The sequence below is a fragment of the Episyrphus balteatus genome, chromosome 2 (genome assembly GCF_945859705.1).
Source record: "Episyrphus balteatus chromosome 2, idEpiBalt1.1, whole genome shotgun sequence".
NCBI lineage: Eukaryota > Metazoa > Arthropoda > Insecta > Diptera > Syrphidae > Episyrphus > Episyrphus balteatus.
In genome coordinates, this window is record NC_079135.1 from 33,034,471 (window position 1) to 33,053,697 (window position 19,227).

Below are 19,227 nucleotides of genomic sequence, written 5' to 3' on the forward strand. Positions count from 1 at the left end.
TCATCTATCTATAGCAAAAAAAATAAATTCTCTACGACTTCGCGTTTAGATTTTTGCCCAAATTTCATCTTTCCGTTTTACCCCTGTTTACCCTATTAAATGACGGAATTTTTAAAAATCTTTCATTTAGATTAAGCTTTAGGTTATTATCTTTCAAATAAGCTATAGAAGATTTTGGTATCTCTAATAGTTTATTTTTAATTTTGAATTGAAATTTTTTGCCGCACTGCGAAAGTGCGAGAGTGTAACGTTAGAAAATGGCGTCACTTTTTTTGTGGTGGCTGACATGGTTAATCGATTTATAAGACGTTATCACGTCAAAAAAATTATTTTTCTATTTATAAACTAGAGTTAAGCACAGTTTTGACCATGTGCACCTTTTGAAGGAGTTTCTTGCAAAATATGTTGTTTCAAATACTGCTCAATGCATCTATAATACACAAAAAAAAAAAAAGAGTTTAAAAAATGAAACCCCACGCATTTCACAATATTCATACAACTTTTAGTCTTGTTATTTAAAAAGCAAGAATTTTAAACATTTCGCTTCGGGGTTGATTAAGGCTTACTTCTAATTTATTATTAAAAAGTCTTTAATTTTAATGAATGAATATTGAAATACAAAAATAAGCACTTAACAAAAATTATGTCTAACGTGCATGTTCGTTGTACATCCCATGAATGTGGATATATTTTCAAAATTCTCTAAAATTATTCTTTGACTTATAAAGAGAAAAAAACGATTCTTTTTTAGATTACCTAAATATATACACCCATTTTACTGTCTTAGAGGCATCATCACCTTTCCCCCAATTCTAAAAAAAAAAAAAAAATAAACCCACACTCAAAAGATAGGTACTAAATGAAAAAAACGAAAAAAAAATCTAAAAACAAAAAAAGAGGGAGAGAATACAATTTATTTGGTACTTACCAATTCTGGCGTGCGTATTTTCCATAAGTAAGAGCATAAGTAGAAATCCCGTGTACAAAAGATTTACTGATTTTGATATAAAATTACTCCCCACTGTTCTCAAGGACGACGATGAATATGAAGACAAAGACGTTCTCGTCGTCGCAGTCGACGTTACCCGGATAGAGGTTCGCATTTTTGTATATATATTTTTTTTTATTTTTTGGTTGTTGTTGTTATATTTATAAATATATTTTTTGAGTGTTTTTTTGAATTATATTTTTTTGGAAAAAGAGTAAAAAAAAGAACCCTTTTAGTCGTTGCCTCTATCGTTTTGATTACGTGTTATGCATTTAGAATTTCCGCCTCAAACGAACGATTTAGTTCGATACTTTCTTTTTTTTCGCTTTTGGGTTTTATGTTTCTTTTTTTTTTTTAGTAGATACCAGCTCTTTTGACTTTTTCACCATTCATTGAAGTTATTTAGAATTTTGGTGATTTTTTTTTATTTTTTAAAAAAAGAAATACATTTCCGCCCTTCTGGTTTCATTTCATTTGTGCGTTGATGTGACACTCCGATCAGTTTTTGTTGTTGTTTTTGGTTGTTGCTTCTTTCTCTATGCTTTGTGCCACATGTGGTATGAACCATTCAATATAATAGCAACAGAATGTGAATACATTTTTCGATTTCATTTCCACTTATGACAAAGAAGAAAAAAAACTTCTTCCAAATCACAATTTAAGAAAATGTCCCCGCAGGGGTTATGTGTGGGCCACCTAGGCGTATGTGTAATATTTTTGTTTCTTTTTGGTTGATGGTGGCTGGGTTTTGTTTGGTTATTTTATTTATTAGGGTTTTATTTATATTTTCTTGACTTTGTTGGTGTAAGTAGAAGTTATTATTTTCATTAAAAAAATATGTATTTATGTATACAGCGCCCTCCAGTGGTAAAAAAATTTTAAATGCTTATTTATTTCTTTACCAGAATCATGGAGGTGTGACTCGGTTTTGAATAATTTTTTTCCTCCAAGTTATTTAAAGTTTGGTTAAGGATGAAAAAAAAACTGTGAAAAATTAACACAAAGAAACATTTTCCATTTTATAATAGATGTAGGGGGTTGTGTTGGATGGATAGAGAACTTAAGCAAAAATTGAATAAGAATTTTCAAATACACAAAACTCGCGTAGTTCGTTGCGCTCGAGTAAATCATTCACCGACATTCATGATTGGAATTTAAATGTTTGCCTTTCGGAAGGGATGGATATTATTCCTCTACGTTAACTTCTTGCTTCAGCTTACAAACTTTTTGAAGAACATTTTAGGATATTTCTTAGTGTGAACATATTTTTTGGTTTTTTATTGTTTTCTCCGTTACGCTTTGAAGTTTTCTAATTTCTTATGCCATAAAGTTGAAATTATGAAAGTGTTTCCGTTATATTTTTTTTTTTTTTTTGTTTCGTTTTATTTTTAGCTTTAGTCAAGAAAAAATATGGTATTGAAGATGTTATTGTTTTTAAAGTAACCCAAAGTTTTCCCTATGTTTCTTTTGAATACACACACATTCACATTTAAACTTACACACAGTAGAACAAAGAAGAATAAAAGTCCTTCAATTTGAAAGTTAACAGATTTTCACTTGTTTCGTTTGTAGATGTTTTTTTGTCTTTTTTTTTTCTACGATGACGTTACAAGGACAACGAAGACAGGGACGAAGACGTAGATCATATCAATCAAAAAGAATATAACTCTCACAGAGGAAGAGGATTACAGAGAGTTTTGCTGATGTAATTTGTATACAATTTGTTCTGCTTTTGAGCCTTTACGATGTTGATTCATATTCTGAAATGAGAAGAAAAAAAATGGAAAAATGTATATTAAACGGATAAAAAAACATAAGGAAATATTTTTTTTTTTATATGGTTTTTTTTTTTATTTTGATTTCTTTGATTCAGTTGGAATATTTGATTTTTTATTCATTTTCATTTGAAAAGAAAATAAAGAAGAAATTACAAAGATTAAGTGGTCGCATAAATTAAAAATAAATATGAGAAAAAAAAGGAACTGTTGACTTTGGGATTTTTATTTATTTGAGGGATTTATATTTTTTCTTAGTTAAGGTATTGATTTAAAAAAAAAATTAAAAAAACAAATTTTTGAACATTGCTTCGGGCAATTTTCATTTATTTTGAAAAGAAAATATATAAAAAGCGAAATAAATATCTCAGATTTCTTTTCATTTTATTAGTTTATTGCTTCAAAATAAAATATTAGGATAAAAGTAAATAAACAAAACCGACATCAAAGACTGATATTTATTAATTTGGTTAATTGGTTTCAATTTTAATTTTGTTTCATCGAATCTGTACATTTTTTAAACGAAGTCATCTTTTTATTTGGTCTTGAAGGTAGATATATTTTTTTCTATTTTATTGTATTGGCTCAAAAATGAAATTTAGAACATATTTTTGCTTGTACCGAAAGTGAAAGTCAGCGTACAAAGTGTTAGCTACCGAGCTTAACTTATTTTAATGATATTTTGGATCAAATATTAATTTGATGCTCTACTCTAATTTATTATTTTTTTTCGTTTTCAAATGAAGGTTTGTGCCACAGAGAAATTTTTAAAGAGCAGCATATAAAAAGAGCAGATATTAATAGCTGCTATTTAATCACTCTTTATATAGCAGTTAACGCAGTAAATTACTCTTTAATTTTGTTCTTGATTTAAAATATGATTGGAAGAGCAGAGTGATTGAAAGCAGCTACCACAATAGCAGCCACAGCTCTATGCAAAAGTGAAACGAGGCCATTATGTTCTTTCTGGACTTATTTTGATTTTAAAATAAAGTCAATTCGAAATTGTTGCGAAACAAAACTTGACAAATCCAAAAATTCGAGTGAATTTTTTCGTCACTTTAATGTTTAATATTTCCGTTTTCGAACTTGCATTCAACTCGATTTAAATAATTTATTCAACTGTGAAATCGCTAACATTATTTGAATATTTTGACGAAAATCATGATTTTAATCATAATTTCAGTCAAGTTTGGGATTTTGCTAGCTTTTCTTACTAATTCATACGTGTAATTAAACCAACATCTGTTTAGTGAGATAAATCGAAAAACTATTAATAAAAAAAATATGAAATATAACTAGCTATTTATATATTTATTGGCAACTTTTTGAATACTACTTGGCGTTATTAACATTATATTGCTGGCATTTGTTTTTTGAAACCGAAAATATTTCGTTTTGAAAATCGATATAATGCACAATTTGAGATTTGTTTTTCTTCGTTTTGCATTATTTTACGTCACATTGAATGATCTGTTGAGGGCAATTTTTAAATTACAGTAGATTTCAAAGTTAAACAGAAAATATTCGAATTTCGAGAGGGTTTATGTATATTTTTTTTTTATAACAAAATAATAACAAAATATATTTTTATATAACAAAATCGGAAGAAAACCAAAAAAAAAAGCATATTTGAGATGGATTTTCCAGTAAATGGCAGTAGTATGTAATGAGGGATGTTTTCGAATTTTGTATTATAATTTTTATTTTTTTTTTTAGGGATGTTTAAAAAACTGTAAACTTTTAAGATTTAATAACTTTCTACATATATTTTTTCATGATCAAAAATAAAAAATTTAAATATCTACTATTATTTGATTTTTCAAGGCATATTATAAGAAATAAAACAATAGTAAAATTGATTTTTTAATCCTTAAATTTTAATAGTTTTGATCAACAATCGAAGAACGATTTAGGTTTCTTCAAGGTGTACTCAAGAATTTTTAGAAAAAAAAAAACGGTCCAAAAAGTTTGAACCATGTTTTTATTTTTTTTTTAATACATATACCTACCTATAAAAAAAAATTTCAAAGAATTTTCAATTTTTTAATAAAATGTCAATCAACACTTAAAAACAAAATTATAAAAAATCCATTTGACACTTTTCAAAAAATTTATTTAAAAAAATTGTTTTTTTTTTCAAAATTTTTAATAGGTAAATTTATTTCTACGCTGAAATAAAAATGAACAGTAAAAAAAATGGTTATATTAGGCTCTTTGAGTATTGGACATGGCACACAAAGATTTTAATTAAATCGTAAGAGCCTTAAAAATAAAAATTGTCTACTTTGGTAATAAATTGAAATCTACAGGATCAAATTAATTTATATGCCTAGCCTCTTTACCCATTTTACATCTTTTTTAAGTGACAAACTCTTATAGATTGCAATTTAATTTTAATACCATAGGATGCCAAGTACAACTTAAGACAGCTATACATATGGAGTGTTAAAAGATTGAACGATCTGTCTTTTTCACCAATGGTCCAAGATTTGAATCTCAAGACAGCCCAATAAAATTCTAGCCCTTAAAACGACAACCAATTTTTTGGGTATTTGGAAATTGATGTTTGTCTTAAAAAAAATTCAGCTAAAAGTCTTAAAAACTGTTATAAAATGACTTTTCTCTGTTCTGCATTTGACTCGTAGGTTATATTATATCATAGTAAACTAGACCTTTTTTCTGGTCTAATTATAAATTGTTACAAAATAAAATGCACGACTTGGGTCGCACGTACTTGCTCTTGCAGTTCAAAGCACTTTTATGTTAGTTTATTTTTTAGATTTTACAAGCTGCCTCTTTATCAATTTTAAAGAAATTTTGTTGAACTTGGGGAAGAGCCGACATTTAGGGCAATTTTTTTTATTAAAAAAAAATTTTTATTTGACTTTTTTTGGAAAAAATAAAAATGAAGTTTTATTGCAATAACTTTGAATATTACGTCTGCAAATTTTAATCAAAATCGTTAGAGCCGTTTTCGAGTTATTTGGTTAAAATTGAAAAATTTGTATCTGGGGTGCCCTTTATAAGCGAGATATAAAAAAACAAAAAAAAAACCAACTTTCAGAATTCCATAAAAATCATCTGTACCAAGTTTGAAGAAAATCCATCCACGCGTTTAGGCTGTGGAAATGTGTACATATGGACGTACAGACGCACAGACGCACGGAAGGAATTGCGAGACCCACTTTTTTGGAATTCTCCATCATCGTAATGTTGGTTTTGATTAAAACCTCAATTTTTTTTTCGACATGAAACCAATACTTGCCCTATAGAGCAAGTAAAAAATTAGCATTATGTTTGAAAGAAATTTTATTTGAAAGATTTACAACAAAACATTAAAATATATTATTTTTTTTTTTGGATTCACTCAATGATCACTAAAGTTAAAGATCTTATTTCATACATATTTATTATTAAAAGTTAAAGAAAGTCAGGTATTTAAAGTTTCAAGCAGGAATCATTATGAAAATTAATCTCGGCAATACGCCAGCAATTCGTTTTTACTACAAGGCTTATCACAACACTCATGGGCGATACCATGTCTTCGGCGACGAATATTTGCAATCCCACTATTTTCCATGCTTGTCAAAAATGGCAACATATCTAGGCTCAGACCGAAATTGAAGTCTTCTTCGTTGTTTTCATTGGTGAGGTCTTCGTCAAGGCTTACTATGGGGAGAAAAAAAGTTTTACAATACATACTTTATTTCGTGTTTATTTTTTTTTTTTTTACTTACAAGAGTTCCTTTTTGTTTTATAAGAATTTAGTCCGTTTGGACACATCATTTCTACAACATTTCTTAAATTATGACCACACAATCTTTGGTCACTGACTGAAAGATTCACAATTGTCAGACACACAACCAATAAGAGAATTCCTCTGATTCCAGAATAGATCTTTGAGAGTGTCATTTTTAGAAGTAGAAGATGATAACTTTAAAAACTTGTATACTGAGATACTGAATTACTTGTAGTACTGTTACTGATGAAGGCTTTTACCAAATGATAATTCTAGCCTAATTGCAGTCCTTTATATACGAAATGCAATTTGTGTCTATGTGTTATTATATAGAATATATGATTTCTACATAAGTTCTACTTTTATTTCTCAAACATTTCACACAAAAACTATATACGCATAAGTTTTACAAGTGATTAAGTCTCTTATTTCTGCTGACAAGTTGTGTGTGCTCATTTGTCCCATTAATTATGCAAATTTAATTTTACCCTTGTCGTTGCCTAATTTATGCACAGGTTTAACGTTTTCTAGAACACAAGGAATCTGACTCAAAATCTCAAGTTTGTTTAGTTTGTGTCTGGAGGCTGTGTGTTAAACACAGAGTCTTATAATGTACGAGCATACTACAAAGAGGGTGCGTTATCTTTGTTGAATTTTATATCCCGTTCGTTAAGTAATCGGTTTACCTTTGAGAAAGTGTTTTTGTATGTTTATATATCTGATAGATAAAATACTTGAGGTTTTTAATGTTGTTAATTATTTAGGCATAGATTTTAGTGTGATTTTGAAACAAAAAAGGATATTTCAATTATAAATTCTAATTGATTTGAAAATGTTGCTTTTGTGGTTCTTTTGAACTTGTTTTGTTGTTTTTGGACCAGAGGTTTGTATTAATTTTGTAATAGAAGATGTTAATTTTTAAAAATTTTTAATTTTTATATGTATTTGTTTAGAAAATAATTTTTTTTATCGGGAAGGATTCATTCATTTTAGAAAAGTCACTTATAAAAAAAAAAAAAAAAAAAAAAAATCATGTGTGCAATTCACACGTGGTAGAAGTGAAACCTTAAAAAATCATTTTTCTTGCAAAAAAAAAATAGAAAAAATCTACCTATTTTTATTCTATCACCTTCAAATCCATGTTTTTTATATGACAACCTATATAAATTTTATATCATCTGAAAGCTTATTGTCCAAGCTCAAAATATATATATCGATCAGGTCTATGAGACATTAGGGTGTCCGTTATTTCCCAAAGTGACGTTTTCGGGGGTGACACCCCCCAGATCGAAAGTTTAGGGCCTAAATACGGGGAATTTTTGACGTTTTTATACGTTTAAATTTATTTTTTTCGAACTACAAAAGATATGTTTACAATATTTTTATTGAATATTGTTTAAAAATTATTCACCCAAAAAATGACATCAAAAAAGTTGCAAACAAGAGTATAAAGTATTTAATAATATTTATTTAATATAAAAACGGCAAAAATTTCAAAAAAAAAATAAAAAAAAATTAAAATTTTTGATTTACCTATACACAAATTTTTGAATGCAATATTTGAAAAGAATTAAAAACCAATAAAACTGCATTTAAAATTATGTGATAGGTGAAAGCAAAAACTACGAAAACAGCTAATAATTTCAAAAACCGAAATAAAATATAAAAAAATTTTTTAACGGGAAATTTTGAATGTAATCTTTTAAAGGAACTATTTTCCAACCAGAATCAACAAACATTTTAAAAATAGATGATTTAACTCGAGAGAAAAAAAATTTTATGTATGAGTTAAAAATTTCCCATACAAATTTGTATGGGGAAAGCATGACCTTAGAGGCACGGGTTAATGACCCCAAAAAAATTTTTTTTTGCTAAATTCCCCGTATTTAGGCCTTAAACTTTCGATCTGGGGGGTGTCACCCCCGAAAACGTCACTTTGGGAAATAACGGACACCCTAATGAGACATCTACAAAAAGAGCTAGAATTTTTTAAACTCGATGAAATTTCATAAAAAAAAGCAAAAAAAACATTTATTTTTTTGTTCTCATGCTATTAATTCAATTTTTTTGTTTGACAACCTATACAAAATTTTATTCCATGTGAAAGCTTATTGTTTCACCTTGTATAATGATGTATAAATCTTATTTCAAAGATGTCTACAAGAGAAGTTAGAATTTTTTAAAGTCAAACATGTCGAATTTCCAGACTGAGATTACGGTACTTCCTACACTGGAAGCTGGTCATCGCCAAAAGATCTACACAGGTGTTTTGTGGTATGTTTCAATTTTTTCAATTCATGATTGTGTAACTTGTAGAGCACGTAACGTTATGTGTGATATATCAAATAAAAGGTTATGTTATCAGCATGCGTATTAAAGTTAAATCAAATTTGTATGTGCACTAGATCAAAAGATATAACGTGTGTTGGAAAAGAACATCTTTTTACCGTTATCTCCGAATTTTGAATATGAAATTTATAGAAATTTTGTACAATTATAAGTTATTTAATTACCTATCTACAGTACAAATTTCATTCATCTATCTATTAAAACAAAAAAGTTATAACAAGTTGAAGTCGTGTCGCATTTTCGTTTCATCTTGTTTCAAATCACTACGATACTAAAGAAGTTTTCACTTCAAAAAAAAACATTTTATTTTTGTACAGCAAAAAAGTTTTTTATTTGTTTACTCTTGCATTTTGTGCTGCTTTCCAAAAATATTCCACAATGTGAAGTTTCTCTAAAAATAACTCTCTTACACACACAAAATACAATCAGCTCATGGAAATGTTAACTCTATGATAAAATTACTCTCAAATAATAACTTGGAAAGTTGAGAGTAGCTTATTGAAATTCCTTTAAGTAAAAATTATAGAACATAGTTTTACTTCACTTTTTTTATAAGCCCTTTCGTAATGTGTTGAATAGGTTTTCAACGTTTGCTGTAGAAAGGCAAAAGTTGACGTTAAGCCTTATTAAAAAATATTTGTTACAAGTTAAGGTTTATTAAAAGTAGTAAAAAAAGGGAAATTTGCTTATTGATTTATCTTCGAAAAGAAACTATTTTTTTTAACCTCTTGGTACTGAGAAAATATAACGCTATAGACATAACTTTACTTCTGGTGTATTAAATCATAATTATAGTTAAATAATATAACAAAAAAATAGATAAATACAAAAAATAAGGTATACCAAAAAAATACTTATTATTCGCTTATGATAAGAAATACCTGTCTGTAAATTTGAAATATAATCAGTTCACCCTTCAATTAAGTTTACAAAAATTACAAAAAAAAAAACGGCAAAGCCATATTTCCACTAATTGACTTTTTATGAAAAGATAAAAACTCCAGTTTTGTTAGACTACTAGTTTATACTTAGACTATAACGTACCTATACCAAATTTAATTAAAATCATTGCAGTCGTTTTCTAGAAAAATGCAATAACTTGAAAAATTTGTGTGCATATGTACTAAACGAGATATTAAACAAAAAAATTGGAAATTACAAAATTTTGTGTCAAAAATCTGAATGTGCCAAAATTTTAATTCCAAAATCCAGTACATAAATGATAAAAAAAAATAGCTTTGATAGGGCTGGGGTCAAAAATTCGGATCCCAATAACTCTCTGTTCCAAATTTTAAAAGTCTGTAAATTCAAAATTCGGTACTTTAAAATTCTTATAACTCAAAATTCTGCATAGTAAAATTCTGTTAGTAAAACAATTTAAAAAAAGTTTAAAAATTCTGTAGGTATTCCAAAATTCTGTAAATGATAAAAGTAAACTTGTTTTTATAATAAAAAAAAAAAAAACCTGCGCACTATTTTTCATTATCATTACAATTTTTCTTTAACTCTTTTTTATAAAATTTTGTAATACAGACTTTTGATATTTATATGCTGAACTTCGGTGTATAGTTTTTTATTCAAACGGGGATTTCCCCAGCTAATTTTTTATAGATTACAGCCATTTATTGAATTTGTAAATATTTCGGAAAGCAAAATAATGCATTTGCAGATTTTTGAAAGACAGAATTTAGGATTTACAGAATTTTAAAACAAAAAATAGGAGAAAAGCAAAATAATGAAATGAGGTCATACAGAATTTTTAAATACAGAATACTGAAATGACCCATTCTCAAAAGGTTGGGGTCGAAATTCTGTATGTACCAAAATTCGGATTCCAAAATTCTGTAGGGTAAGCGGGGCTACATTTGACACCGGGGCACATTTGACTTTGCGTTTTTCGGTATGATCGTGCCCTTAATTAATAATAGTTTGGATGAAGGAAGAAGCTAAGTTTGATTTAAAAAATTTTGGCAAAAATTTCGTAGTCTTTCATTAACTTTTCGCGGAGTACCACGTGTTTTCGTGCTTTCTGTATTTCTGATCTAATTTTTGACCACCGGTATGTAAGCGATTTCTGAGCCTAATAAAAAAGTTTTTTAATGGTGAATCAATATTTTGATAGCACTATGCTTAAAGTTCAGTAAATTAAAACCAGTTTTGTAAAAAAATAGTATTAGTTATTGAAAAAAAAAAGAAAAACAGTTATGAGGCTCCTGCGGGGCACCTTTGACTTTTGCAATGTGGGCACAGTTTTACGTTAATTTTGGGGATTTATATATTTAATAAATTATTTAAAAATAAATCAACATCGATTAATTTTGATTAAGATTTAAATGGTTAGATTTTTTGAAACATTTTATGGTTTTTTGTTTTTTCTTCTTCTTTTTAGAAAATAAATTTTCTGATTTATTTTTTTCATTATATTGTTTAGTAGATTGTTTAAAACCAAAAATTAATTTTTTTTCTAACTAAACAATAAACGAGCAAGATCCGCTGATAGTTTTAAAAATATAATGCACACGATGTACGGTTTAATCCACCATTGTCAATTGTACCCCTTATAAAGTCAAATGTGCCCCGGTCCCGGGGCACTTTTGACAAAATGACTTTTTTTAGAAAACATTATTTTTTTAAATGTTGTAATGTTGTAAAACAAAAAAATTTACTGTTAGTATAATCTTGAATAGTCAATTAATCAAATACAAAAGAAAACATTGGAAAACATTAACAGTTTTCGAAAATACAGACCTTTAAAAATTAAGTTTCAAATGTACCCCCTTCTCCCCTACTCCAAAATTCTTTATTTTAAAATTCTGTAATTTCAAAGTTCTTTTTTTTTTTTTAATTCTGTAAATTCAAAATTCTGTATTCCTAAGTTCTTTAAATAAATGATAAAAGAAAAATTATTTTGATAATGAAAAAAAGTCACTTAAGGTTTTATGTAGAACATAACACTGTTTAATAACGGTTCGACGTTGAACGGCATGAAGTCCAATAAATTGTATTTATATAATTTAATTACACCTTATTATGACTTCATTTGACTCAAATCAAGTCATAATAAGGTGTACCTAATTAAATTATATAAATACAATAACACTGTTATACTTAATTTGTTAATTGTATGTTCAACAGGCAAAATAAAAAATTTATAGGTTTGGAATATACAGATTTTCAAAAAGCAGAATGATGGATTTGCGAAATTTTGAAAACAGAATTTTTGCGTTTACAGAATTTTGAAGTAAAGAATAATAGAAAAGCAGAAATTATATTCATACAGAATTTTTAATTCAGATATAGAATTTTGGTCATACAGAATACTGAAATGATCCTTTCTCGAAACCAATACTTGCCCTTTAGAAAGATTAAAAAGACAGATGGACTACAATTGCACAAATCTTAATCGTTTACGATATATTTTCTGGCACCCTGAGTCCTCGTAGGTACCATACAAGTAGTATTTTCTAACAGTCAATTTGAATTTGTTTCAATAAAATCCTTCAAGTTTAAGAAAAATTGTTTCGAAATAAAAAAAGTTTGAGGAAATTAAGTCACAAATCCTTGATTCAATTAAAATTATGTAAATTCAAGAAAATTCGTTAGTTCAAAAATATTTTAATCCTTGAAAGATAGATACATTGTTTCCTGAAAAAAAAAAAAAAAAATAGTTCATATAACTTCGTGTCTCTATTCCTATTTAATTTCTAAACTATTTTTATGCTCAAAGTTGTGTTTTTTTTTTTTTTTGCAAACAAATTGTTTTCCAATTAAGAGAAAAACAAATTTAAACTCCATCCATCTTTTTCTCTCCAAAACTTTGAAGTTCATTTTATTTTATATTAATGTTATAACATTGCAGTTAAAACAAACACACATCTCTCTAAACAAAGTTGTATATAGTTGAGTACCTATAGAAAACCAAAAAATAAGCGAAAACATTCAAACCAAAGCCTAATAACATAAACATAATATAATATATTCACAAAAACACATACAAAATTAGTAGAGGTATGTAATAGAAGAACGAGGACGACTCATCTATCTTTGTATAAAGGCGATATAGCTAAGTCAGGTCAGTTTACAGACGAACTTTGTTGGCAACGAACTTGTACCCCTCTTTTATGTCTGTTTGAAAGTTTTCTAAAATTAAATTTATTTCACACAATAGCCGGCAGCGGTCCTGCCGTCCTGGCCTGCTGATGTGAGTTTCATCCGTATAAATCTCTTCTTCTTTTATGCGATGCGATGAGGTTCTCTCTTCCGTTCCGTTCAGTTACTGTTTTGTTGTAAAGTAAAAGTAACACGTAAACATACGCTCTATATGGAACAGAAATTTGAATTAAACACCCCCCACCACTCTGTTCTGTCCCACTTTGTGGATCCTCATTTCAAAAACTCAAAGTCGGACATGTGTGGTTATATTTTCGTACACTCCAACACCGATATACACATACATATATTATACATATATGGCACAGGAAATGCACATACACAATAACAAAAAAAAAAGCACAAAAATGAAACGGAACAGGATACACTTCAGATGAACAGAACATTCGTCTTATGCTAAATACCAAACATAAACCACTTGTGGGTCGTTGGTAAAAGTGATGGAGCTGAAGCTTGAAAAACGGCAAGGCAAAGAAGGGATAGAATTGGGACGGAGAGTGGCAATTTTGCCTCGAGTCCTGAACTGAATAAAACCACAGAAGTACTTCACCAACAATTTGAACAATAAAAGTTAGAGTGACTTACTTTTGTCCCAATTTTCTCTGTTTTTGCAAAAATGGAATTAATGAATCTACCACATTGAGCCACAACGTATACGTACATACGTACGGAATACGATAGGAGAATGTTTTTTTCTCTTGAATGGAATAATTTCGTTTTGTTTGGGGAAGTAAGAAGTTCAAAATATGATTTTTTAAAAAGTTGTCTGTTTTATATTCATAGATTGGTATAAGGCAATCTTATAGAATGTACATGCACATTAGACTGGGCCAAAAAAAAAAATATTTTTTTTTTTGAAATTAATATCGAAAATCTTGTTCAGGACGATGAAAAAAAAATTTGGTGAAAATTTGAGCCGTTAAAAAAAATTTTAAGAGGTCTATCATCGGTGTTTTTTATTTTTATACATGATATGACGTTTTACAACAGAACTGCTAGACGATCAAAGTAAAAAAAATTTCTGTTCATTTTTTCTTATATAAAATTAAATTTCCTACAAAAAAGATCTTATTGAAAATTTTCGTCAGACGAGCCGTATTCGAGTAATTAAGCTTTTTAAATCGAAGTGTTTTTTCAATTTGACTGTTTCACTTTGGAATTTTGTGATGAGCAAATAAGTGAATAAAAAAATAAAATCACGACAGATTCTTATAGGAAATTTAATTCTCTACAAAAAAGGTCTTGTAGTAATTTTCCCTAAATTGAAATCTAAAAAAGTTATTCACGATTTAAATCGAGAAAAAAATTAAAAAATCAATTTTCAATTTAAAAATTTTCTAATTCACTGAAAATTCAATATTTTCATATTAGCAAGATGTTTTCTTGTAGGGAATTAAACGTTCTATAAAAAGTTCCTTGGCAGCAAATTAATTGCTATAACCGTTTAGAAGATAATCGTATTCAAATCGCAAATGCATACTTGTCATAAGAAAACTATTGAAATCAGTGGGCATTGGTTTTGATACGAATATCTTCTTAACGGTTAAAGCAATTAATTTGCTGCCAAGGAACTTTTTATAGAACGTTTAATTCCCTACAATTTCCTTGCTAATTTGAAAATATTGAATTTTCAGTGAATTAGAAAATTTTTAAATTGAAAATTGATTTTTTAATTTTTTTCTCGATTTAAATCGTGAATAACTTTTTTAGATTTCAATTTAGGGAAAATTACTACAAGACCTTTTTTGTAGAGAATTAAATTTCCTATAAGAATCTGTCGTGATTTTATTTTTTTATTCACTTATTTGCTCATCACAAAATTCCAAAGTGAAACAGTCAAATTGAAAAAACACTTCGATTTAAAAAGCTTAATTACTCGAATACGGCTCGTCTGACGAAAATTTTCAATAAGATCTTTTTTGTAGGAAATTTAATTTTATATAAGAAAAAATGAACAGAAATTTTTTTTACTTTGATCGTCTAGCAGTTCTGTTGTAAAACGTCATATCATGTATAAAAATAAAAAACACCGATGATAGACCTCTTAAAATTTTTTTTAACGGCTCAAATTTTCACCAAATTTTTTTTTCATCGTCCTGAACAAGATTTTCGATATTAATTTCAAAAAAAAAAATATTTTTTTTTTTTGGCCCAGTCTAATGCACATAAATGTATTAAAATATTTAGATTATTCTAAGTGATAACCGAAATTTATTTCTTTTGTTCTTGCTTTGGTTCTCTTTTCTATAATGGTGTAAACATATTTTAATGTTTTAATTAAGTTTGAAGGTTTTTAGTTAAAAACGAAAAAAAAAACGCTTTTCTTGAAAAAAAAAAAAAAAATAAATAAATTTACTAGATTTCTTTTTTCTCAACAGAAAATAGTATAGTCGAATTAATTATTGCCATCACAATAGTTAAATAGCTCTTTTTTTATCTTTATAAAAATCGACTTTTTGTTTCAAAACCCCTTATGTTAGGGTCTCTGAAAAAGTGAAGAGCAATGTCTAGTGATAAAATGCCAATGTGAGCAAAGTTCTCATCGCGTGATACTTTTTTTTTTGTGTCATTTTTATTTAAGAAAATTTAAAAATAAAATATTTTAAACATTTCAACAAAAGGGAAAAATAGCACATTTTTGGAGAATTAAATAATGTTCTTTATGTTCTGATATTAACTATAAAAAATAGAAAAAAAAAATATATTTTATCTATAAGGAAAGGAAAAAAAAAACATTTTAAATCAAATTTAGCAACAAAACAAGTATGCAATTAAATTTCTTTTATTTAGATCCATTTTTAGAAAAAATATTTTCAAAATCGTTAGAACTATTTAAAAAAAAACTAATTTGTTAGAAATAATTCTTTGAAAACAAAAAATAAATATAAAATAAATTGTTTTGAAATTCTGTAGGAATTATTAATCAACACCCAAAACCAAAATTTCCAAAAAATTTAATGTCCCGTTTTTGTAATTTTTTCAAAAAAAAAAAAATTATTTTTTCAAAATTTTAATTTTGATTTATATTACAATAAAAAAATTCTTTTTCTATACAATTCATTGAAATCATATCAATACTTTGGGAGAAAATCATATTAAAAAAAATATTTTTTATAAAACAGACCATGTTCAAAAACTAATTTTTGAATTTTTTTAACAAAATCGTTAAAGCTATTTTCGAGAAAATTAAACTTTTCCAAATTCGGCATATGATAGGTACCGTTATTTTTGGTCGAACAAAATTAATTTATTCTTAAAACCCCTGGAGAGCTGCCATACGTATATACATGCATATGCAATGTCATTTTTCTTTACGAATACATAACTTGATATAACCTATATATCGCAAGTATAGAGGACTTTCAAAGTCTATATTGTCTTTGTTTGTTATCAAGGGGCAAGGTAGTGCCCAGCCAAGTTCTCTAGCAACTTTGGCACTACACCCTTATTTACAGGAAACAACTCAGGCCATTTTCGACCCCCCTCTAACTTCCACACCAAATATGCTAGAAATCTCAAACTTGCTACATTTGTTAAGCTGGCCGAACCCAAATTCCTCACAAAATTTCAGCTTCTTACGATGAGTAGTTTCTGAGATATAGGGCTTCAAAAATCGCGAAAACCGTAACTGACTCATTTACTCACTGACAGATCATCAAAATTATGGAGAACTTCCCGCTATCGTAGAAACTTGAAATTTTACATGGTGATAGGACTTGTGGTGTATACAAAGGAAAAAATCGAAAATTTGAAATTTTCAATTCAGGGGGCGTGGTAACACCCATTTTCGCCGAATTTTCATCAATTACACCGGCACACAAAAAAAAAAAAGTGTCATGAACCAGAAACCAGACCTATCTTTCTATATGTTTTTGGGACCGCTGAATCCGAATTTCAAGTCCGTTTGGCCCTGTCACCCTCTATAATAATTATTATAGAGCACTTCTGACTATCGTAGAATCTTGAAATTTAGTAGAATGGTAGAGCTGGTAGTTTATATTAAGGAAAAAATTTAAAACCTGAGAATTTCAACCAGGGGGCGTGGCAACCGCCCATTTCCGCTGAATTTTCATCAAATATTATAGAGCACTTCTGAATATCGTAGAATCTTGAAATTTAGTAGAATGGTAGAGCTGGTAGTTTATACAAAGGAAAAAATTTTAAATCTGAGAATTTCAGCTAGGGGGCGTGGTAACCGCCCATTTTATCTGAATTTTCATCAATTATAGAGATTTTAATTTCTACAGCAAAATCTTGCAAAAAGAAGTGAAATCACAACAAAAACATTACTGTTAAAAAAAGAGCCAAGTTCTCCTATGTTGAAATTATGCTAGCACAAAAAGTACTGAAATGAAAAAGTGTACAAAGTTCTAAAGCTTGGCTTTAAATTTGTATAAATAAAATTTTGGTTGTTTACTTTCAAATAGCTTTAAAAATCGGTAATTTAAAGTTAAATTGCCAAGTTAACAACCAAAATTTTATTTATACAAATTTAAAGCCAAGCTTTAGAACTTTGTACACTTTTTCATTTCAGTACTTTTTGTGCTAGCATAATTTCAACATAGGAGAACTTGGCTCTTTTTTTAACAGTAATGTTTTTGTTGTGATATATTTTTCTTTAAATTTTTCAGTAACACATCCTATAATATAATAGGTAATATGTAAACAAATTTCTATATCAAAATCTATTCGGAATTTCCACCATTAAAGCAAGCAAGTACCTGCTACTCAGTAGTCGGCTTCCAAATTCCTTTTAATGCCAAATAAAATATCAAAGTTGAAAATTATAAGATCAAACCTCAAAAGTACCCAAATTTTTAGACAAGATTAATTTGTGTGGTGTTGTGTAGGTATAGGCAGTAATTAGAAGGATATTATGTTAAAAAAAAAAAAAGTTGTGAATTAAAGATTCTTCCAGATTATTCTTAAATTAAGAGTTTTGAAACAAGAACAAAATATAAACATGAGCATGAGCATTTATATAAAATGAACTCATTTTCAAAACAAAGAACGTATTTTCAAAGGCAATGTCACTGGCATAATTTAATATCTCTCCAAGCACGCAAAGGGTTGACGTTCAAATTATATTATATATATATATGTATATATTATTTTCATTTTGTGTGTGTTATTTATTTTTTTATAAATCGTCCTTGTTACCACAAATGATAGACTTTCAAAAAAAAAAAAAAAAAAAAAAACAGAAACAAAATGAACGACATATATTATGTCACATGTCAAGAGAATAGGGATATATTTTTCTCTTACCCTTTTTATTTATTACTCATGTTGGTTTGGTTTTGATATATTATAACTTTATTTGAAGGTATGTCTTATGTACGTGTATAATACAAAAAAAAAAAAATAATAATAATAAGAAAAAAAAAACAACAATATTGATCCTTTGATGCGAAGAATTTGTGGGTAAACGCATATCACAGATGTGGAATAACATTATTGAATTTTATTTTGAAATTCTCTTAAGAAATAAATATTTGATGTTTCTGGTTCCTTTTTTGTTACACATATTCTTTCCTCATATTTTGAATTTTTTGTTTTGTAGTGAACTCTGTCTCAGTTTGGGGAGATAAAGGTGAAAACGTGGGGATTCTTATTATAAAATCTAGGAAATGAATCAAATATTTGAGGTTTTGTTTAGAATTTTTTTTTTTTTTTTGAAAAGGAACAAACACACACACACACACAAACTAGGTATACAGACACACATGGGACACATGGATTTAGATTGAAAAATTTCCAACTGTTGTATTCTAGCTCTCTAGGTAGGTTATCGAAACATGGTTTTTTTGTGCGCTCTTTGAATTTATGTGTTTTTGTCATGGAACCATTTGTCTTCTCTAAAACAGAGTTAATCAAAACGATATTGGATTGATTTGAAAGCATTATGTAAACGAATTGATATTTTTAAAATGCATACATATATACAGGATATTTATAGAATTTTTATCTTTAAACTAAAATAGGTATTATGTTTCTGATTTTCAAATAAAATTACATAGTTCCGAGATTATGATTATCCAGTTCCTGGAAAATGACTTGGTGCAAAATATTGTTCAGAACTTTTGCTCTTTTATGTACAAGAACCAAAACATGTTAAAATCTAGTGAAAAGATTTCCCAGGATTTCTGAGAATTTTGACCATGGGTAAGCTTGTAGTAGTTAAGAGTGGGGCTAAACACATT

The 19,227-nt window shown here is 27.9% G+C and overlaps 1 protein-coding gene across 2 annotated transcripts in view; it reads right to left on the minus strand.

Annotated features, from left to right (window-relative positions):
• LOC129912198 (uncharacterized) overlaps positions 1-19,227 on the minus strand; it is a 254,318-nt gene that overhangs the window by 187,662 nt on the left and 47,429 nt on the right. For both annotated transcript variants that reach the window (XM_055990344.1, XM_055990345.1), the window contains one exon: positions 929-2,748. In XM_055990344.1, the coding sequence (XP_055846319.1) occupies positions 929-1,103 (175 nt within the window). In that variant the 5' untranslated portion in view covers positions 1,104-2,748. The remainder of the gene's footprint in view (positions 1-928; positions 2,749-19,227) is intronic.